This window comes from Malurus melanocephalus, unplaced genomic scaffold (genome assembly GCF_030028575.1).
Source record: "Malurus melanocephalus ecotype Western Australia unplaced genomic scaffold, MMel_1.1 scaffold_5, whole genome shotgun sequence".
NCBI lineage: Eukaryota > Metazoa > Chordata > Aves > Passeriformes > Maluridae > Malurus > Malurus melanocephalus.
This window is the reverse complement of record NW_026623237.1, coordinates 649,008-671,341: the sequence shown is the minus strand read 5'-3', so window position 1 is coordinate 671,341 and position 22,334 is coordinate 649,008. Positions and strand designations below refer to the sequence as shown.

At 51.8% G+C, this 22,334-nt stretch overlaps 2 protein-coding genes across 3 annotated transcripts; one reads left to right on the top strand and one right to left on the bottom strand.

Annotated features, from left to right (window-relative positions):
• The first annotated feature begins 252 nt into the window (after positions 1 to 252).
• Positions 253 to 10,001, top strand: GTPBP2 (GTP binding protein 2). Of its 2 annotated transcripts, none has more exons than XM_057370259.1 (12): positions 253 to 273; positions 2,876 to 2,902; positions 3,113 to 3,297; positions 3,586 to 3,694; positions 4,237 to 4,434; positions 4,713 to 4,887; positions 5,488 to 5,707; positions 6,133 to 6,268; positions 6,667 to 6,725; positions 7,468 to 7,639; positions 7,908 to 8,072; positions 8,453 to 10,001. In XM_057370259.1, the coding sequence occupies exons 3-12, from the start codon at positions 3,164 to 3,166 to the stop codon at positions 8,648 to 8,650; spliced, it is 1,566 nt and encodes a 521-aa protein (XP_057226242.1). In that variant the 5' UTR covers positions 253 to 273; positions 2,876 to 2,902; positions 3,113 to 3,163; the 3' UTR covers positions 8,651 to 10,001. The 2 variants fall into 2 exon arrangements, with proteins under 2 accessions (XP_057226242.1, XP_057226235.1); XM_057370252.1 differs by lacking the exon at positions 253 to 273 and adding an exon at positions 288 to 787.
• Positions 10,002 to 12,715: 2,714 nt separating this feature from the next.
• POLH (DNA polymerase eta) lies at positions 12,716 to 22,257 on the bottom strand. Its single transcript, XM_057370273.1, has 10 exons — positions 22,020 to 22,257; positions 21,788 to 21,922; positions 21,472 to 21,701; positions 20,953 to 21,122; positions 17,734 to 17,837; positions 16,794 to 16,913; positions 16,066 to 16,189; positions 15,355 to 15,420; positions 14,545 to 14,708; positions 12,716 to 13,773 (listed from the first exon to the last, which is right to left on the bottom strand). The coding sequence occupies exons 1-10, from the start codon at positions 22,154 to 22,156 to the stop codon at positions 12,918 to 12,920; spliced, it is 2,106 nt and encodes a 701-aa protein (XP_057226256.1). The 5' UTR covers positions 22,157 to 22,257; the 3' UTR covers positions 12,716 to 12,917.
• Between the last annotated feature and the right edge of the window lie 77 nt (positions 22,258 to 22,334).

Below are 22,334 nucleotides of genomic sequence, written 5' to 3'. Positions count from 1 at the left end.
GAGTGGGAATACACTTAGTGAGGGGATGCGGCGCACAGCCGGAGGAGCTTTTGCTGTTCCCGCCGGCCCCCGGTCGAAGCTTAATGTGTCCTTTGGGATCGCGCTGTACCGGGCTGCTGCCTCTGCGTAGTCATGAGGTACCTCCAGTGCCAAAGAGCTTTGAAACTGCTCCAATTTCCCGAACCAGTCGGACTGATGGCTTGATGACRATGACCAGGGAACCAGGGGCAGTGAACTGCCAAAGGAGAAACCCGCGGGCGTCCGCAGATCCCGGTGAGCAGGGCCCGGCGAGCGGCGGCATCCCGCGCATTGTTCGCCGCGGCCGGCAGGGGGCGCCCCCTCCCTCGGACTCCAACTCCCGTCCGCCCCCGCCGATGGAACCCGTACGGGAGCGAGCGGGTCGCGTCGCGGGGCACGCCGGGAGGTGTAGTTTCGAGTGGGCGGCGCGCGGTGCGTTCTCGGCATTGTAGGCGGGCGGGACTCGCTTTCCCGGGGCGCCGCGCGGCGGTCGGTGACGCCGGGGCCGAAGCCGGGCCGGGCCGGCGGGGCTAGGCAGGGAGCGGAGCGGGCGCTGCAGCGGTGCGGCGGGGCCGCGCTGTCCGCCATGGACTCGCGGGTGTCGGAGCTGTTCGGGGGCTGCTGCCGCCCGGCAGCCGGCGGGGCAGGAGCAGCGCTGCGCGGGCGCGGGGTTGCCGCGCCCGGCGGCGGCAGCGGCACCAAGGCGAAGAAGAAGAACGGGCGGAGCCGCGGAGGGAAGGCCAACAACCCACCGTACCTGCCGCCCGAGGTGAGCTCCGGTCCCGTCATCCGCGGAGGGAGCGGGGCCAGGCCCCGGGGCGGGGGGGCTCTGCTGCTGGGGGTCGGAGGGGCCGGAGGGCCGGTGCATTCCCCCCGGGCGGGTCGGTGCCACGGCCGAACCCCGCAGGTTGGGCGGCGGGTCCGGCTGGAGGTGCTGGCGGTGCTTGTGCGGGGCCGTGCCGGGGTCGGGCTGACAGCAGCCGTAGGAGCAGTCCTGCAGCCCCGGGAGCGGTGTGCCCGCCTGCCCCGGGCTCTCCTCCGGGCCGTGCTCGTGTCCCCGGTSCCAGCGAGTTCTCTGTGGACCCCACTGCCTGGCGTCCGTCTGTGGGCGCCTGCGAACGAAAGAGCTTTGGAAACAAGGCTTTGCTCGCCTCCCGTTAGCATCTCTCTCCCCCTGAAAGACGATCTGGTGGGTGTGAGTCCCTTTCCAGCTGCCAGACTCAGCAGTGACTGCCTTCCCAGTCAATTTGACAACTGTTTTCTTATATTGTTACATTGTACGTGTGAGGCACTTGCCTCTTACAGCGGGAAGAAGTGGCATTGGCAGTACTCGGGTGTGTGGTCAGCTCTCTCATAGAACTGTCAATGTGGAGAGAGTTAAGTTGGCTGGGACTCAATTGCTCGACCCCAKTCAGGGAGCTCTCGGTAAAATACGTAAGAGCCCGTGCTGGGCGGGCACAGTTCCTTCACAAGGCACGGCTGTGACTCTGGGCAAGATGAGAAAACAGCGTTTTGCTACTCTTAGACSTTCATGGGCAGGACTGTGCCCTGAACCCGCAGTTTCGTTCTTGTTCCTTTCACCTGGAGGCTGGACAGCCCCTTGTGGTTTCAACACAGCTTCCTGTCCCTGGTTATCCTGTGCAGTGTGTGCCCCAGCAAGTCTAGCTTTGTTGCTTTTCTAGTCTTAAGTGCCTTGAAGGAGACCCTTCCCCTTATTGAGACGGTGCAGTAGGTGAATGGGTTTTTCATAGAACTGGAAAACTGGTACATGGCAAGAAAGGAAAACCTTCCACAAGTACCCTTCTCTTATGGCATAGCTCTGCTGCCAGAGAGCTGAGCTGACAATTGAGAACTTCTGTTGGCCATTTGCCACTGTAAGCACYGCTGTGGTTAAGAGCTGAGCTGGAAGGCAAGGAGAGGGCGGTTGCCTCTCCTGACATGCAAATAAGTGTCCAGAGGAAAAGGAACTGCTTGCTGTTGCTAGCCCCATTTAGTCTGTCAGAGTGTGTGGCTTCCTGTGGGCTGCAGCTCTTTCTCAATGGTCCTTATACAGGATCAATGGGAAACTTACTTCAGTATTGTCTAGACTTTCGTTTTGGAAAGCTGCAGCCTGTTGTGGTTGAAGTGAGCTTGATCAGTTTCTGTTAAAACCATGTCTGGCTTCAGCTCTTCCTGAGAAAGTTCTTCTGAGCAAATTGTATATAGAAAGTCCCAGTCAGGTCTGGTTGTCCAGAACTTTCCAGCCAGTGACTAGCTGGCAAAAGAGTCATTACCTCGCTTCCTTATGTCTGCAGATACATAACGATACAGAAGAGAGTCAATGAAAAAACAATTGAGTGAGGGAGAGTATCGTTGAGCAGGAGAGGAGGGAGAAACTTCTGTTCCCGGGCCCCCGTTTCTGTACATATTGGACAGATGGAAGCTGCTGGATAGTGTGGGAGTAGGATGCTGTGGGTGGCGTTTTGGATGGGTGAGGGGGGAGACTTTAAATCGTATGCTGGCCTGGACCTTTTTGAAACTGGAACTCTCTCTGTAACTGTTAGCCTGGCCCTATTCTTTACTGTTCAGAAAAAAACTCCCCCCAGACAGTATTACCCCTGTGTCCTTCTCTAGTTTTGTCCTACAGTGTTCATGATGTGGGATGCAAACAGCACCAACAAACTGTAAGGAAAGTTCTAGTTGAGTGTAGAAAAGAATGGCAGAAGGCTGGGACCTAAGTCCCAGTGTCTCTTTCAGACACTTCCCCTCTCTCTGAAATCCTCAGCACCAGCTTCAGAATATCTGGGCAGCTGGTGCCTGTAGAAGTCCCTGTGGGTACAGCATCTAACTCTTTTATCTTGTTTCATTCTCTGACCAGGCAGAAGATGGAAACATCGAATACAAGGTGAGTCTTTTGARTCAGCAGAAGTTTTACCTTTGTGAAACCCTTTCTCACCTGTCCCATGGCATTTGTTCAGACAGTAAAACAGACTGTGCTTTCTAGAGGTGGGTCAGAGTTGGGAGCATTGCTTCACAGAGTTGGGAGTTGCTGGCTTGGGCAATAGGATTGCCTTTGCATTGAGGCTGTGACTAGAACTACCCCTCTGTTAAACAGCTAAAGCTGGTGAACCCCTCGCAATATCGCTTTGAGCACCTGGTGACACAGATGAAGTGGCGGCTACAGGAGGGCCGAGGTGAGGCCGTCTATCAGATCGGCGTGGAGGACAATGGGCTGTTGGTGGGCCTCTCAGAGGAGGAGATGCGAGCCTCGCTCAAGACACTGCGCCGCATGGCAGAGAAGTATGTGCTCCTTCTCATCTGCAGGGCCTAGGAGCATGAACAGCCTGCAGTAGAGAGTTCCCTCCCTACAGTCCCCTGAGCAGACATCCTACAGAGCCTCTGTATGACTGACGTTCCTTCAGTCCTGAGGCTCTGGAAACATGAGGAAGGTTATCAGGCTTTTGTCTGGAAGCTCCTTCCCTGCTATCCCCAGCTTTCATCCCATTCACTTTGTCAGCTGTTTTTGTGGAGGTGCAAGAGCTGTCAAGTACAAGTGTGTCTCACTCCTTCCTTTTGTCTTTGTGGCAGGGTCGGGGCTGACATTACAGTGCTTCGGGAGAGGGAGGTCGATTAYGACAGTGATGTTCCAAGGAAGATAACGGAGGTGCTTGTCCGAAAGGTGCCTGACAACCAGCAGGTAGGGACCTGTGATTTGGCTGTCCTCTCCTGCTGGAGACTTAGAGGCCTCATATGAGCTGCTTCCTTATGGGATTGGAGCCCAAACCCTAGAGGTGCTTTGTCATAGATTGGCCCATATCAGATGCTTTAAAGGGCTGCCAGAGGGAGGCGTGATGATAATGCTTCTTATCTCCAAGATAAGAGCAATTGAGGCAGATGTCAGTGTGGGAGATTGACTGGATCAGAGGTGAAAAATTATTTCACTTCTATGGCAGTGGTTCTGATGCAGGCCAGTGTGCAAACAAGGAAGGATTTAGAGGTCTGCTGCAACAAATGGCCTTTTTTGTGGTATCAAAGCCTGGTGTGTCACATCTTCACTATAGARAGTGTATCATGACTGCTGGGTAGTAGTTTGCTGGGAGGGAGCAGAATGTGAGCAAGATTAAACTGTGCAGTGTCCCTCATGTAGGGAAGTTCTCTGATGTGCATCTCTGCCATGTAGTGCTCATGCATTCAGTACAGTGCTTAAGTTTCATGATTTTTTTGTTCTTTTTCCTATAGTTCTTAGACCTTCGAGTAGCTGTCCTAGGGAATGTAGACTCAGGGAAGTCAACACTCTTGGGTGTCTTAACRCAAGGAGAGCTGGACAATGGGCGGGGCAGAGCACGCCTCAACCTCTTCCGACATCTCCATGAAATCCAGTCAGGAAGAACATCAAGCATCAGCTTTGAGATCCTCGGCTTCAACAGCAAAGGAGAGGTAACAGAGTGGCTTGCTGAAATCAGAAAGCTGGAGAATAGGATTGCCCTCCTGTTAGAACTATGAGTGGGACACGAGGGAGGAGAGGTGGCACAGTTCTGTGTCCCTTTAACTGAACCTGAGTGCTACTTGTCTGCTTGCAACAGGCACTGTYTCTTGCAGCCATGGTGGATGATCTCTCCTTGCTAATTCTGACACCAAAGTGAACAGATAAGAGCTGGGTTTTCTTTACTTGCCTGGGGAGGATGCCTCTCTCACAAACTTCATATGTTCCTCAGGTGGTAAATTACAGTGACTCCCGGACAGCAGAAGAGATCTGTGAGAGTTCTTCCAAAATGATCACTTTCATTGACCTGGCTGGCCACCACAAATATCTAAAAACAACCATCTTTGGCCTCACCAGCTACTGCCCAGACTTTGCCATGCTGGTGGTTAGCGCCAACACTGGCATTGGTGAGTATYGGACTGCCTGCATGGATTGACTGCAATATGTGAAGAGAAATGGAGAATGGGTCCTTGTTATCAGAAAAGTTTATTAATCTGTAAGCTTCTGCTGATATCTTCTAAGCCAGTGCTATGAGTGCCTGGAAGGGGAGTAGAGCTGGGATCCTCTTACAAGCTGTAGACTTCATTAAACTGTACCCTGGCTTTGTTTGGAATTTGGGGTTATGTTTGTCAGAAAACAACTTTGACATATTCTTAGGGGTGCCGAATCCCAAAGCTTTGTAAAAAGGCAGCTGGAGTTCTCCCACATGTATCTTAGACATTTTTGTGGCTGTTTTCTGGCAAACTCCAGCCAAAGAATGAAAACTAGAGCATCTTTTTGAAGCAGACAGATCAGTCACAAAAATTCTTGGTGGTTTTAATTTTTCTGGACTGATGTTTGGTTTTGTTTAAAAGAATCATTGTGCTTTTTCATTGCGTGATGACCTAAGCAGTTACGGTGAAATCTCTAGAGTGGGCCCATGAGATAGCCAGAAGACACAGCTGTCAGCATAAACRAGCTACAGTGATGACTGCTGCTGCACCTACACTCTCACTTGTCTCCTGCAGCTGGCACAACGCGAGAGCAYTTGGGCTTGGCCATGGCCCTCAAGGTCCCCTTCTTCATTGTCATCAGCAAAGTCGACTTGTGTTCAAAAGCCACTGTGGAACGGACAGTGAAGCAGCTGGAACGAATCCTGAAGCAGCCAGGCTGCAACAAGCTCCCCCTGCTTGTGAACTCTGATGAYGATGCTGTTACAGCAGCACAACAGTTTGCACAGTCTCCCAAGTAAGGGACCATTCCTTTCTTCTCCTGGGAGCAGGCAGTTCAGACTGGGCTGCSCTGTAGAGCTGGGGAAGGGTGACAGAGCGGGGGTGACCACATCTTTAACATCTCTGCTCTTCATCAAGTTTCCTACCTTTGCATTCTCCAAGAAGGCATTTTCCCCTCCCAGACGTTTTTCTGGACTCTGGGAKCAATGGGATGCATTAGAGTTACTTCTCCATGAGAAAAATATGTGTTGACAAGGGATTGGTGCCTCGATCAAACACTGAGGCAGGGGTTACTGTGGAGCTGTACCTATCCTTTTTGCTTTAGCCACTTACTGGTGTAGTATCCATCCTCCTCCAGGTTTCAGTAAATTCAGAACCCCAGAAAATTTCTGTAGCTGCGATCTGGCCTTCTGCTTATTTCTGTCTGTTTATGTCTGACAGCATCACCCCAATCTTCACACTGTCCAGTGTTTCTGGGGAGAACCTGGATCTCTTGAAAGTCTTCCTCAACATCCTCCCTCCACTGACCAACAGTAAAGAACAGGAAGAATTAATGCAGCAACTTACAGAATTTCAGGTGYGTAAGGATAGTTTGTTTCCAGTTGGTGCCGGACTCATTGCTATGCCACAGGAGAGAGGTTTGGGAAATTTGGACACCACAGGTAGAGACATGGTGAACTCCTGAACTATTGAGAGATATAAATAAAAGGACTTGGATCCAATGGGTCCAACCTGATAGGCTGGATGTGTCCTAACCATGAGATGTCTGTCTCAGAGATAAGATAATTTCTCTGGTTGCTATTTAAAAGACAGAGGTTCATTCCTCTAATGGGAAGGTAGTGGGAGCTGGTGAAGCTCTGAGATGGTGTCTGATGACCAGCAGAGAGCTCACGTTGTTCCACACAAGGGGCGGGCTCTTTGTCCTCATTCTGGAGTGTTGTTTCACAGCTGTTTATTCTTGTTGCCTTGCTGCAGGTTGATGAAATTTATACTGTGCCAGAGGTGGGGACTGTTGTGGGAGGAACTCTGTCAAGGTAAGTGAGGCCAGGTAGATAAGTATGGTTAACCATATGAATGGTTACTGCAGTTGCCACAAGGTCAACTTGTCATAGAGTCACCTGCTGCAGAAGAGGAAGCTGTATGAGGCTCAGTCCTGACTGCTGCCAGATGACTGAGCCAAGTGAGAGTAGAGCCTACTGGATGTTGGGAGGTGCCATAAGCAGACCATTGGTCATGTCGTGGCAAGCAGACAGACTTCTCTAGAGTTGTTGGATTGGCAATGTGTCCTGTAACATGCTGAAAGAAAGCATTCTGGAATCCAGAGTTGGCAGAGGTTAGGGATGATCCCGAGGATTTGCTTTCTTCCTTCCTCAAGTAGCAGGGGGAAATGTAAAAGGTAGATCCTCTGATTGCAGCAGGGGTTAACTGCACGCTACCCCATGAAAAGGCAGCTGTCCTTGTGTGTTTGGGAGTGATCAGAGCAGTTTGGCCACCAGCACATCCACACTGAACGAGCATCATTTGAGGTCTCTCCACCAGAAACAACGCCATGTGGCAGAGCACTGGGGCTGGAATGACCCCTGTCTGTACCTGGGATTCTTTAGAGTGTGGCTTTCACTTCTGTAAGAAATCCAGTTCTCTGCAGCTTTGTAGCCCTGTTAGGTCCAGGGTAAGAGTGCAAAGACTTGGCCCTTGGGAATTTGTCTGGGTTAATCTTGGAGGGTGAAATGTCCTTGTCTCCCGATGAACTGTGTCCTGCTCTTCTACCCTGGGCAGTGGGATCTGCCGAGAAGGGGAGAACTTGGTGGTTGGTCCCACTGATGATGGGAAGTTCCTCCGGCTGAAGGTGTGCAGCATCCAACGGAACCGCTCTGCCTGCCGTGTGCTGCGGGCTGGGCAGGCAGCCACCCTGGCCCTCGGACCCTTCGACCGCTCCCTTCTGCGCAAGGTGAGTCCCTGAACAGGTCRTTCAGTGGCCCAGTGAGCACAGAAAGGTTTCCCTGGACAGTCCCCATAGAGTGGGAATGAAGTRGAGATGTTTGCAGGAAACTTGCTGGAAGGGAAGGAAATGGCCAGGTTACAAAGTACAGTGAGTTCAAGGCTGAGAATAGGATGCAAGCCCAAGTCACAGAGTGGAGATGTATTTGTGATTTTGGGGGCTGTTCAGAAGCGAGGGGATTGGCCCTAACTGATCTGAGCCTTGGGTTGTTCTGCAGGGCATGGTCATGGTGAGCCCAGAAATGAACCCCACCATCTGCTCAGTGTTTGAAGCCGAGATCGTGCTGTTATTCCATGCCACAACTTTCCGGAAGGGGTTTCAGGTGACGGTGCACGTGGGGAATGTGCGGCAGACAGCTATCGTAGAGAAGATCCATGGAAAGGTAGGCCATGGAAAGAAAGGGGATAAAGATAAAACAAACTCCCTGTGGGGTTTGTTGGGATTCCACCATGCCCTCTAGTAAAGGGCTGCTGGTATTTTGAGTAGCTGTGCCCTTCCTAGGAGCAGGCTCTATCCCTTCCTCCTGCCCATTTAGTTGCTTTTCCTCCAAACATGTTAAAGAAGGGAGGTGRACTCTCTATTCTTCAAAGATTGTGTCTTCCTGTCTCTTCTTATGCATACAATAATGGAAAGGGCTCAAGCCATGCAGTCTGAAGGAGGCAGCCTGCTCATTTGCCTCATTTTCTTTACCATCCACATGCACCTCTCCTGCATGCATCAATCTGGGAGATGGATCTAAGCTCTCCCCATTTTTCTTTTCAGGACAAGCTGCGGACAGGAGAGAAGGCAGTTGTCTGTTTCAGGTTCATCAAGCATCCTGAATACTTGAAGATTGGAGCCAAAYTGCTTTTCCGTGAAGGAGTCACCAAAGGCATTGGGCATGTCACTGATCTCCAAGCCATCACCACCAAAGAAAACGGCCTGGAGGAGTCCCTGGGGCCTGGACAGCTGAGCTTCTGACTACCAGTAGGTCAAAGAAATCTCCACTCACCAGCACCTGGGGAGAAGGATGGAAGCTCCTGTGGCTTTCTGAGCAATGCCTGGAGCTGCTGCTGTCCCGTTCTAGTGTGGATGTCCCTCCTCTGCACTGTGAGATGGAGCCTGGGAGAGTTTCTCGCATTCAGTGCCACACGTGGGACAAGTTAAGCATGCTCTCTACATCGCCTGCAGCTTTCATTACCTGCCCTCCTTCAGAATAGATCAGAGGTACCTGCAGACCTGGGCATGCAAGTTCTGGCTTTGTTTACTGTTTGAAAATTGCTGGTTGGGAGGTGCAGAACCCTTGAAGACAAGCGGTGAAGGGATGTTTTTCCATCTCTGACACAAGATCCGGTCCCATTTCTGCTGAGTACTGGGTTGATAACAATGCTCTCTCAAGTTATCCTGCAGCACATCCTTCTGGGCAGGGGATGGAAGAGGCCATGCTACTCACAGCGGGGCTTGGCTGAACCTCTCAGAATGCATTCAGGACACTTTTTAACCATTTGAATCTTGGTTGGCTTTAACCTGCTGTGTGTCCATTTGTGCATTGGTTTTGCGTTACTCCAATCTGAGTGTCTTACTGTTGGACAAATGTCCTGTTCCCCACACACATGTACACATTTCTTCAGCATCCCRCTTTCTGACTCCTGGGAAGCCGTGACTGCTCCAAGTGGCACAGCCTCCTGACATAACGTCATGAAGACAGAGTTTGTATTTGCATCTGTTCCTTGCAGCAGCTGGGCAGGAGGCAATTCTGTGGAGCAGAGCAAGGCGTGAGCCTGTACTGGAGTGAGCCGGTTGTTTCGGTGGATGTTCACCCAACGGTGCCATCTGCACATTGGCAGCAGCGGTTTGCAGTGGGCTCCCTGGTGTGGCTGTTCCCAGCCCACCTCATCCCTCACACACTTGCCTTAATGTGTGAGGACRACAGACTGCTTTACCTACACAAAACTAGGTAACTTCTGTTTTGACAGTGGCATGATTTTGTTTCTCTTGGAGGAAGATCCATTGCCACTGGTGTTTGCTGTCAGAGGAAAGCTGATGCTGCCAGGACTCTGGACGTAGAGTGGAGCACAGATGTCCCACTCTCTGTCATGCAGCTCTGCTGTGTAACCTGGAGGGTGCAGCAGGGTCTGTAAAGCTGTACATAGGCTTTTGGTTTTATTGTTGACTGTTAGACCAAATGTGTCTGCTGCAAGCAAAAGGCCTTCAGCAAGCCCTGCCGCGTGGCATGGTGGCCTGCTAGCCCTGACTGAAGAGAAGGGCGAAGGCCTGTGATAGCACTTGGACACCCAAGCAGCCCTTCTGCCATCCTGAGAGCAGGTTGGGCTGCTGGCACAGGCGGTGCTGTGGGGCTRTGCAGGCTGTGGGTCTCTGGACTGGGCTGGGCCCTTGCAGGGCAGGAAGGTGGGGGCTGCACTCTGCCAAGAGAGTGCTGAGACAGGGAGAAGCCTGTGAAGTRGTGGCATAAATGAAGGGAAGGCAGCTCAGTAGTGGCAGGAGTGACCTGTCCCTTGGAGGGAGCACTGATCCACCTGAAAACTGCTGCATCCCCATCAGCCCAGCAGTGAGAAAAGAGCTGCTGGCTCAGGGTCACTGCTCAAGCAGGATCCCTTTTTTTCCCATTCTGGCAGTGGGCTTGGTATTCCAATGACAGTCTTTTCACCAATTCCTGCAAGGACAGGCCCCAGCTGCCAGCAGGCTCTTCCCTTTGGTGCTAGTGGGTCACAAAGAAAGCTGCCTGGGGGTGGGGGACTCCAGCTCTTCGCAGCAGCACTAGTGTTTTCTGCCCCAAAGGGGAGTGCTGTGACCTTTTCTGAAACAGCCGATGGCTGGTCTCACCTCATCCCTGCCATCTGTGGCATGATTGTTCTTGGTGCCATGCTCTTCATAATTGCTGTTTCGTTGTCTTGAATTTTTCTAAGGCTGGGGATTGTCCCTGTTTCCCAAGCATCTATATATAAATGTACAGAATAAAGATGTTTTATTGAGCTTGCTGGCTGAGTTGTACAATGAGTGAGGGTGGAGCTKAGCTCTTACCCTGCTGCCCTTGAAGCTGGGTCACAGTTGGAGTTGGCTACCCTTCACCCATTCCTAAGCTTCTTGCATTCAGCCCTATAAATACTGCTCCGTGGTGTGGAAAGAATGCACGCGCTGCTGTTTACAACCTTGCGCTCCCGGCTTATCTGAGTCAGCCTGGGTGTGCAGCCCGCGGTGACAGGCAGCCACGTCACCCTGAGCACAGCACTTTAGGCTGTTGTGGGCRGAACAGGCTGCGGCAAGGGCTTCCTCTCAGTCAYAAATTCCCCCAGAGCCTAATTAAAGAGGYGCTTTCTAGGGCACACATATAACTGGTGATTTGTTTTTCAAATTGCTTCAACCTTATCAAGGGGTTTGTGACTGCCTTTTCTCCAAGAGAATCGGTTGTTCCCTTGGGACAAGCAGAGTCAGAAAGGTTTCCCTGTGGAGATGACTTGTGAGCAAAAGGATTTGCTTCTTCTAAACTTATTTTTGTGTCAGGTAGTGGCATCTGCAGAGTCCAGTCGTTCCAGACACTTAGGAAATGAGACGTGCCACTGTCACAGGAGATGAGGTAATCCTGCCAGACTGGTTGCTGTTGCTCTTTCTGTGAGGACTTTGGGAAACTTGTCACTTTGCAATGTTAGGACTGTCATTAGTGGGAGTGACTCCATAATTCCTTCCTCTTCTGATTGCCAGAGTTGCACGCACCTGAATGAGTTTCTTGTGCTTCATGARATCTCACGAATGTGTTGTCAGGTATGAGACTCTACTGACAGTCATGTAGCAGCTTCTGAGCACAGGCTGTCTGCTGGAAGAGTGCAGCTCAACAGCTGCAGTTGGGATAGTGCAGTTCAGAAAACAGCACATACAAATATTGCTGCAGTTTGCATCATTATCTGCTGCCTGAAAGGCTYTTTTCCTCACTGCCCAAGGGAAGCCTCCAGCTGATGAAATTCCCTGCAACTTGTTTCCTAACCCCACCCAGTGCTGCCTTGACGTGGCACATTCCTTCCCCCTGCCCTAAGAGCCAAGTTCAAATTATTGGCAGCACTACTTACRGCAGGCTCCAGGCAGCTCGAAGTGTAGCAGAGCTGAGCCCTGCCAGGCAGCTGAGGGCAAGCACTTCTYTTGCCCTGGAGTCAGTCTCACCCTCTCTCAGTGCCTGCTTGTCCCCTCCCCGATATTCTGTTTTGTAATCTGTGGAGCTCTGARTGGCCACTCTAATGTGACCTGTGGGCTGAAGAGCTGAACAAGTCATTTGGCAGAGCACAGTCAGAACAGGTACCTGTCTGCAAGTTGTATCCAGTATCACTCAGTCTGGAGGGAGGAAAAATGTGGTTAATGCACTCAACAACAGACAAAAGCTTTCAGTGGGCTTTCAGTGACTCTTGGCATGTTTCCTATCCTTTCCATGAGGGCTCTAGCAGTAGACTATTCATGTGTTAATAGCAATTATTATGAATTAATGCCAAGATTTCAAAAAGCCCACCARAAAGTATGCCTGTGTAGCTACTGCTTGCTCAAATGTTATATGACAGGAGTAGTGTTTCTTGTGTGCTTCTGAGCTGCTGATCAGCATCAWGCAATGGACTGCTACACAGAAGGAATTGCCAAACCATCTGTAACAAAAACCCTGGGCAGTGGGARGGAATAAAAATCAGTGGCKCCCAGGTYGAGAGGGGACAAGGAACAACAGGGYTGAACTACCACACATAAATTGYACAGTAAAGACAAGGCCTGCAACTGCAGCCAGAGTAGAACCACCATGACTTGAAGGYTTCAAACCAAGTGATTGGACAGGGGTTCAGGCCATGGCTTACCTGATGATTTCCTGGGATAAGCCACTGCACTTACAGTGGCTGTTTTTATAAGAGGAACAGAATTACTGAGCAGTGATGCCACAGAAATAGCTACAGCAAGAGGTGTTAGGTGAGAGTACCATGCAGCTTCTTGTAGCACCAAGCAGGCAGAGGCAGACTTAGCTGCCACCAGCTAAACTGGCTACATCGACACAATTAAWGAGTTTCAGTTCCTCTTAGACCTGGGGTAGAGATAATTTTATTATACTTTTGGCATTAAAACCTGACAGGCAGTATAAAATCTGTTCACTGCATTTAAAAACACTGATTCTTTAAAAACACCGATTCTTAAAAACATTGATTCTTTAAAAACACTGATTCTTTAAGAACACTGATTCTTTAAAAACACCCAGTGTAGCTGGGTGTTAAGGAGGTAAGCGCTTAAAGAAAAAATCTAAAGTTCTTGTCACACCTTCTTTGTGTCGTTTTGCATTAGGTCCTGCTGGAGTCTTGGGCTTGTTCTTTGCCTTGGCAGGAGAGCTGGAAGCTGCAGCCTTTGTGCTGGGAGCTGCTTCTGGAGTCATGGGAGTGCTGGGCTCCAGAAAAGAGCTTTGCAGCTCCAGAGCAAAGTGGTAGTCCATGTGCTCTGGGAACTCCCACACCAGCACGAGCTGGCCGCACTTCTCACAGTGCTGCTGGTCCCCTGGAGAGGCAGGAGGCAGCGGGGTGAGCTCAGGAGAGGGTGGCAAATTCTGCTCGTTTTCCTCCATAGCTGGTTGTAATTTCTGAAGGGTACTGGAGCTGGGTGGAGTTGRAGGTGTTTGTGAAGCATCTGATGGCAACTTCTCCCAGGGCAGCCTCTTGTAAGGAGAAGCAGAGCTGGCATCGCTGGGACCCTGCTTCACAGGGGACTCCAGGTCACACTGCACAGAGGCAAGTCCAATGCCAGCTCTCTCTTGGTGCTCTGAGGAGCTGGGYRCAGGTGACTCTGCAGTGGCAGCCAYGGGCAAGCTGGCTGCTGCTGCTGCCTGTGACAGTTGCCGTTCTGCCGCCTTTTGGAAGAACGACTCAATAGCATTAGCTGGCTTCTGCCGAAGCTCTTTGCTTGGGCTCCTAAAGAACTTGACCCTAGTCCTCCCACAAGATGTGGCATTTTCGCCGGTGGTGGCAGTGCCATCAGGCTGAGTATCACCTGTCAGGAAGGAGGCAATGCCTGCAGAGAGGGTGGCAGGCTCTGAGAACTTGCTTGCAGAGAGTTGCACTGAAATCAGCGGTGGAGACCTGCAAAGACAGACCAACATCAGCTCTGACACCAGCCTGGGAAGCAAGAAATCTTTCGAGGGAAGACTTTAAACAACATAAAACGTTCACAGATAGGGGAACTGTAGTATCTGACAAGGGTTGGGAGAGATATTTGCTCTGACGAAGTTAGTATTGCTATCTCCAGAATAGACATGGTTTGTGTTGGTCAAAGCAGAACCCCTCTTTCCAAAGSAGCAATTCCCAAAGGAAAGGGCACTGGAGCAGGAGCAGCCAACTCCCAGCCTGGATATGTAGTTCACTACAGGCTGAAGCTGCTGTGAAACAAGAGAGCTCTAAGGGAGCAGCAGCCTTGTCAGAGTTTAACAGRCAYGACCTTCTTGCCTTCACTCCAGAGSAGAAGGAAGGAMGAGCTGAAGATGGAAGCTGAGCACTTTCATTTTTCTTCCTGCCSCAATGGCTTCCTCMCAAAAAGCTTTGTCTTTAGGGTAGSAYAAGGTTTTACTAACTTCTCCAGCCMAGSAGGGCCAGGACRGCTTTCCTCCAGCTGGACATGCCCCTGCCAGTAGCAATCCTCAGCTCCAAGTACAGAAGTGTCTCACCAGATGTGGGGCTCAGAAGAGGCCAGGCTGTCGTGCTAGGTTGCTGCACTCTACCATGAGGGTAGTGGGAATCCTTTTCCTGCCACTCAGCACTAACTCCAGGTCCTTTCCAACAAGCCTCTGGCTCATCCAGTAACTCCCACATCAGAACCAGACCTGACAGAGGTGACCCACTTTGTCCCACACTCACCAYGCCGCCTGGTGAGCCCCAGCCACGTTGCAGCTTTGGATGAGRGTGAAGGCGTCGTTGCACATTTTCTGTGCGTCGTAGCGGGACAGGGCGCACAGACGTGACACGCGGGTGTCCCCTTGCTGGCGGATCACCACCATCAGCTGCCGGGCCACKCGGTGGTTCTGTCGGGAGAGTAAAGCTGTGCTTCCAGCGCCTCCTGCAGGAAGAGGCAGGAACAGCCGAGGGGACTATTCCCTGCCGGGAGCCCTCCCGAGCCCCCCACGCCCCTGCCATCTCCCGATGGTGGGATGGAACATGTCCTGCCTGGYCCGATTGCCAAGGAATGGGATATGTAACAAGCGCTGGCACGCTGTGCCACACGGAATGGGAAGCAGTTAGTCCTTGCTTTCCCTCAAAGGCAGCTCCACACCTTTTCCTGGCCCTGCTGCAGTGCCAAAGCTGGCGGATTGCTCCCGCCCTGGCCTGCAGCCTCTCATCCAGATTGGAGTGCAGCACTTCCTGTCACAGCCCACAGGCACATCTGTGACACCAAAGGTCCTGCAAGCAAGGTGCAGTGGCTTTCAGGCCCCTGCATCCTAAAGCATGGGACAAGGATCATTCTTAACCCTGCAGCATCCTGGGGCAAAACCATCCTTCCTGTCCATACTCCTGCACATCTCTCTGCCTCGGACACCTCAGCACACAGGCACACATCTGTGGGTGAGCAATAYCCTCCCCTGCCACACACCACTCTCAGCCTCCTACAAACCACTCATGGTGCAAGTGCACTACGTGCCAACCTTGTGTCCCCATGCCTCCCCTCCTTACCTGGCTCCTGTCCTTGTTCAGTCTGGATTCCAGCTCCAAGGATAGCTGCAGGAGCCARTGTTGCACCTGGACAAAACACAGGTAACAGAGAGGTTGAACTTCTACTCACAGTGGTACCACAACACAAGAGCAATGCTCTGTACACTGGGGAATGCTGGTGGGGATCAGACTGGAATAGACACACTATTGTAAGGCCCTACATCTGCAGTAGCCCCGGAGATACCAGTCTAGCTGAGGATTCAACACTGCAGGCAAGGACACCATATAGGCCCTGCAGCATTACTACTGTACTTTGCCAAGAAGGTTCTCTGTCCTGGACTTCTCTTTCCATCTTCCTACAGCTCAGTGGGAACCTCACCCCAGCTAATAGCTAAAGCACATCCTCCCTCTTTCTTTGGGCTAGTTACCTTCTTTCCARCAAACATGCTCTTGAAGCCTGCCACTGCAAATAACTTTCAAACAGGTTCACAGTTTTGCTCATGGAAATTACAACAGGGTTAGACCTCTTTGTGCAGGAGTTTGTCAATGCATTTCTGTCAAACAGGGATTGCTAGGGTTCAAACAACCTTTTCCCTAGTCTGAGTTTCAGGGCGTAATTGTACAGAAAAGCAACTGTTTTGCAAGCTTGTGTCAGGTTTTAGTATCATCTTCTCCAGTGTGAAAGCCAAGCCTTGTGCTAGTTATGTGCTAGTTATGCTAGGCTTCTCCTACCGCCTTCTGTGTGGCCAGAGCTGACTTCCCAGGAAAGTTCTTGCTGCAGCCAATAGACAGGGGCAGGTACCGGTTTTTGACAGGTTCCTCTTCAATTCCTCTGCACAAATCATAGAGCCAAGACCTGAAAGACAGAGGGAAAGCATGAGGTTAAGGCAGCTACAGACAGGCAGGCATCACTGGGCAGCATGTCAGCCTCCTGCTAAGCCATGCTTTCAGCTCAGTGTGCAAGCTGTGACTCTCAGCCCCAGCTCTGCAGTTACAGCCACAGCTGAACAGGCAGGATTCCTTCAGGCCACAACTGCCTGTCAGCACAACTCTTCTGCCTCTTCTCCTAAAGTGGCAACAGTTCACCAGTCTGCAGGGCACTCCAACCACTGCTCTGGGCCCAGAAGTTGTGTTTCAGGCTCCAGTCCAGCCTTGTAATTTCCTCTGTGATGAGACTGTCAAGACTGCCCTCTTCCCAGCTTGCAGGGAACCAGCCCTTCCACAGCTTGGGCCCATCCYTGGATGGTGAAGAGGAAGGCCAAGGCACTCTCTGACAACCAAAGTATTATCCTGTGGAGGGTGCCTGGGAACAGGCAAGGAAACCTGTTGTGGGCCTGACAGATCAGTGCTTCCCAAAAAGTTTTACATTCCAACCTTCCTGATCACAGCAGAACAACCTAAAAKGTTCTGTGATGGAAATCTCAATTCCTGCCAGGTTGTGGTGAGWGGTTTGTCATTACCCAGTTTTGTCTCCGAAGTGAGTCTGGAGCTCAGTCTCACTGAACTGTGTCAGCTCYCCGATGTACTCTACTCCCAGGATGTCTGTGATAGCAGTGCCAAGCTTGCCTCCCAGGTTACGGCTATGGCAGAGAAAAAGAAAAAAACACAAATGAAGCATCACGTGCAGACTGTGACAAATCTTGTTGCAGCAGCTGTTCCTAGTTGAGAACAGCTAGAAGCAGCTAGGAACTAGCAGGACAGATGGAACACTTGGCATGAAACAACTCTTCTGCCCATAGTAAAAGCACACATAGGAGTGTGGACACATTTTAGAGCTTCTCCCTCACTTCCATCTGATCCCAAACCATGTTTTGAAAAATGCCTCACATACACCTTCCTTCCTCCTACACAGACAGAACCCTTTCCCACACACATCCTCTCCATCCCTTGCAAGACACTGAAGGCAGAGAACAGCAGTACGGGTCTGGAGAATACGATGAGGGATCCACTCCTTTGGAGCTGCAGTGCTGGTAACACTTCCCTACACCAGGAAAAGGACTTGTGCAGTGTGGATGCTCAAAACCAGACCATATCTGCTCTCTGTGACCAAAGCTGTCACTCACGCAGGGGAACAGCCATGGCCTCCTTGCCCACAGCTGCTCCTGACTTAGCAGTCATCCTGAGCACAGCCTTACTCAGGGAAAGGATGCCCACAGGCTCCTAGTGGGCTTTTGGATTGTGGCCCCTCACCAGCAAGGCTGCAGCTCCCAAGCACACTCCCCCTGAACTGTTGCTCACAGCTGCGATGGGTAACTGGCAGGATTTCCTTCTTTTAGGAGCCTTGATGAGCAGTTACTGCGGAGCTGAGAGCCTCTGCTCTCAGTGAGCATCAAATTGCTGTGTTGACGTGGCCAGGAACAGCCCCAGGYTGCACTAAAGCAGCAGCTCCCTGGTACTCACATGCTGCTGACGGGCAGTTGGCTGAAGAGCTGCGGCACAAATCGTGCAGACACCAGTGTCTGGCGGTTGGGCTTGTTCAACCCACAGGCCAGTTTTGCCAGCGTCTGTAACACAGAAGAGGGTGGAAACCCTGTTATTACACACCATGCACTGGCCTAATGTTACTYGACCTAACAGCTTGTGCTGCATCACCTCTAAGAGGTGCCCTTGGAATAGYTGCTAGAAAGATGTGCAGGGAGCCCCAATGCTTGCTCCTAGGCAGTATCCACCTCAGGACTTAACATTCACTAGCTGGGTACTCTGAAAGCAAAGCTGCTTCCAGGCTTCTAATTCTGCAAAGGGYTGGACTTCTGCTCCAGGCAGTTTAGAGGATCCTGGTCTATCATYTGTTGTGGTTAGTATAGTTTTCCATCAGGCAGGCTTGCCAGAGCTTCCACAGCATCCCCATAACCCTCCCCAGGCTATGTAGCTCAGTATCTCTTTTTCCTTCATTAATTTCTGTGTTTTCTCAATGTCACTATTTTAATCTTCTGAGAGGTCTGCAGCAGCATAGTGCCACAAAAGGAAACCTGCAAAACGCAGAATTGTTAGCCTGGAAGGCATGTTCTCCAACCTACCTGCTATACAGCTTCCCTTCCCACTCTAAGCTACCACAGCATCAAGAATAGACAGGCCAGTTTGAAATATGTTTCCCTGGGTGTTTGAGGTTTTTCTGAACAAGTCTAATAACTTCCTCTTTCACTGCTTTGCCACACATCCTGTAACTAAGCAAAACTTCTTGCCTGCCTATTAAGCTATGACTTTTATTGAAAGCCCATTTTACAGTCTCACATACATTCAAACTCTTTTCTAGACAAAGTACATCCCTTTGCAGGTGTCAAATTACTATTGTTCTTGTTTGACTGGAGACTTCCAACTTTACCCACCTCATAAAGTGAYACGCTACAAGCCAAACCCATCACTGAGACTTGATGGGGAGAAATAATTTACTTTTTCTGACATCTTCTGTAAACTGCCCATGCTGAAACAGGATTTGGCATTTCTACAAGAGCACTTGTGTTACTGACTCATCCTACTGCTTATCCACAACAACTCCAGGCTACTTCCTGATTTACGTAGCCAAAATCCTGCTGGTTGCTTTTTTTCTATAAACAAAAAAAACAGTTGGTGAGGAGCATAAGAAGCACAGTTTGGTGATTTCAGACTGATTCTAGGCATTTTCAAGCTCAGAATTTTCAACTCAAATTTCACATCTCAGAGTTTTCATAGCTCAGGCTCTGAGCCTCATCTGTGTAACAGCTGAACTCATGCAGCATACCCCCTCTGTAAGCTTCAGTGAAAACACTGGCTCTTAGCAGACTCAGACAGATCCCCCCAGGATTCCACTCTAAACACCCCAATTTGAGTGCAACTCACTGAACAAAATAATTATGGGAAACAATAACATTTTTTCAGTTAGACGCATGMCCTTCGACAACCTCAGTCATGCTGTCATGCAACTGGTACAGTGTCATTGTCAGGTTATTCAGGTCAGAGTGAGGTGTGTTAGAAAACTTAATGTTGACRCATCAGAGCGCAATCTTCCCTGCACATTTGGCCACTTTTGCTGTCAAACAGGGCAGATAAATCAATTTGGCATGAGTGGTTCTTGAGAAAAGCGTGCTGGTATCCTCCACATCCTTCCAAACTGTTGGTCTCATTCATCATCTAGGTTCCTAATGTACTCTTAACAAGAATGGTTTTTACTGACACCAATTCCCAGTGACTCAGAGGCAGAAGATCACCAATTTGGGGCACTGAAGTGAGCTGGGCTGCTTTTCCCCTTTCTGTTGAGTCAGTGTTTAGCCTGCCATCTGTGCTTTGGGTGATGCTCAGCCAGCTGCTGAGAGCAGCCACAGGAGCACTTSGTGCATGACAGCAGCTGCCGAAACAAACAGACTTTGGTGACTTTGATGCTGCAGCTACAGAGGGTTTTCTGCTGGGTGAAAGGCAGGGTGGTTTACTGAGACCACCCCTTTCATTTTGCAAAAAAAGGTTTTTAGCCCCGGAGGTGAGGTGGCTGTGGAAGCACAGTAGAGTGTTCTGCACAGCCACAACTAGGCTGTGGTGATCTCTGCTCTGAGCTTGCTGCTACAGATACACAGTTCTTCAGAGATAGCACAGTACRTCATAATGTCATCACTCGCTCAAAAAAACCCCAAACCTGGCATAGAAAATGGAAGCTGGGAGAATCTCCTAGGAATATCAGGAAGGTTCTCTGTTACTCTTGATTAAAGAAAGCAAAAAGGCAGATTGAACATTCCTTCCACTAGAAATTCCTACACCAGCAACCTTCCTCAGCTAGCTCATTTCTGCCCCACAGTCTGCTCTAGTTTCAAACTGAGCCAGTGCAGCACTAGCTCCAGTTCCTGTATCCAGCTGTTTCTGCAGCACTCTAAGATTAAACTTAACTTCCTTGAACTCCCAAAGCATCCACTGTCTTTTTTTCTAGTCAGAGCCTGCCTTTATAAAGTCATATAGCTGTCTAAATAAGCCCCTCTTCTGCAGAATGAAAAGGGTGGTCTCAGTAAACCACCCTGCCTGTCACACGGCAGGAAATCCTCCAGAGCTGCAGTACCAAAGTCCGTTTGTCTCTGCAGCTGCTGTCATGCACCAAGTGCTCCTGTGACTGCTCTTAGCAGCTGGCTGAGCATCACCCAAATCCCCACGGCCAGCAGAGTAAATATTGACTCAACAGAAAGAGCAAAAGCAACTGAGCTCACCTCAGTACCCCAAAATGATGTTCTGCCTCGGAGTTGCTGGGAATTCGTGTCTGTCAAACTGGCTATAGCCACTGCTGCCTGAAACTCAAGGTGAAGTTACCAGCTTCACAGCTTCATGCTCATGTTTTTTCTACAGGAAAACACTTCTGGGGGACTGAAACCCCTTTTGCTCCTAGTGAGCTCACTCATTAGGGTACACCAGGAATCCAGGCAGTAAATGAATGGAYTGCTGACTGACCAGGCCACATCTCTGGGAAAGTTCTTCCCATTTCCAGATGTCTTATAATTTTCCTAAAGGTGCAAWGACACAGGGTTACATTCCCCACTCGGCTCATCTTCTACAGGAGACTTGTACGGATGTATAGGAGAGCATCTACAGCATATTCTGATTCCACTACTCAGAAGAAATCAGGCTAATGTGTTATGTACATTAGCATAATGTACAGTTGTGCWGTACCTTGTTGTGCGAGATGCCAGCTGAACACCTGAATCCAGTAGCTGCTTCCACAGCCACCCTAATTTCTTCCACAATTACAGCGCCCATGGTCAGCTGCAGGTCAGGACAATCAGGGTTATCGAAAGACAGCAACSCCAGCCACTCGTGCAAGCCACATTGCCGCAGCTCCTCTAGAAAAGGGACACGAAGGGGATCACAAGGGGACACGATGTGGGCACTTGGTGCGGAGCCCAGCAAGGCGACCCGCAGCATCAGCCAGTCCCAGGCAACAGCCACAGGCTTCTRGAAGCGCATTCCAGCCGCAGGGAGGAGAAGCAGACATTTTTAAAGCAGAAAACACAGACCCCATTGACCATGCTCTTGCTTGGCGGGAGACAAAGCAGGCGGAGCGGACCCTTCCCGGGGGTCAGGGGTCAGTGCGTACCCTTCCCGGGGGGCGGGGGTCAGTCAGTGCGTACCCTTCCCGGGGGGCGGGGGTCAGTCAGTGCGTACCCTTCCCGGGGGTCAGTCAGTGCGTACCCTTCCCGGGGGGCTCGGCTCGGTCCGGCCCCGTCCCGCCGGGTTCGGCGGGCAGTCCCTGCACGAAGGTGCTGGGCAGGAGCGCGGCCGGCAGGGGGCGCCCGCGCAGCTCGCGCAGCCGGTGGCGCGCGCTGCACGTCAGGTCCAGGTACGCCTCGTCGATGCTCGCGCGCTCGATGGCGGCGAAGCGCGACAGCACCTGCATCACCTCCGCGCTGGCCTCCCGGTACCTGCCGGGCGGCGGGCACGGGCTCAGCCGCCGCCCCGCGACAGGAGGGGGCCCCGCGCCGCCGCCACCCCCGGGCCCCGCTCTCACCGTGTGAGGTCCGCCTTGCCCCGCGCCTGCGGCACCCGGGCCAGCGCCAGCTCGGGGCACARCGCCCGCGCCTCCGACGCCCACATCCCGCGGGACACGCCGAAGGCGCGCGCCTCGTAGCTCACCGCGATGATCCTGCCAAGATACGGAGGTGAAGTGCGGGGCGGGCCGGCCCCGCGGGGAGCGGGGTGGGACGAAGAGCCGGGGTCGCCAAGCCGGCTCCGCTACCTACCCGCCGCCCTGCCACTCGGTGTACTGCACCACCGCGCAGGGGCGGCCCCGCAACTGCGGGTCGAGGCGCTGCTCCACCTGCATGAAGAAGCAGTCCATGTCTACCAGGGCCACYACGCGCTCCCGGCCCCGCGACATTCCGCCGCCGCCACCGGCTCCCGCCCGACTGAGTGAATCATAGAATGACCGCCCGCTCTGTGGGGCGGAGAGCCCCGCCTCGGCCCASCGCCTTGCGGCGCCTGTCCTTTCCKCGTGCGGCACGCCGGGAGTTGTAGTTCTCCGCGGTGCGATGGGGCGTGCGCATGTCCCCGCCGCG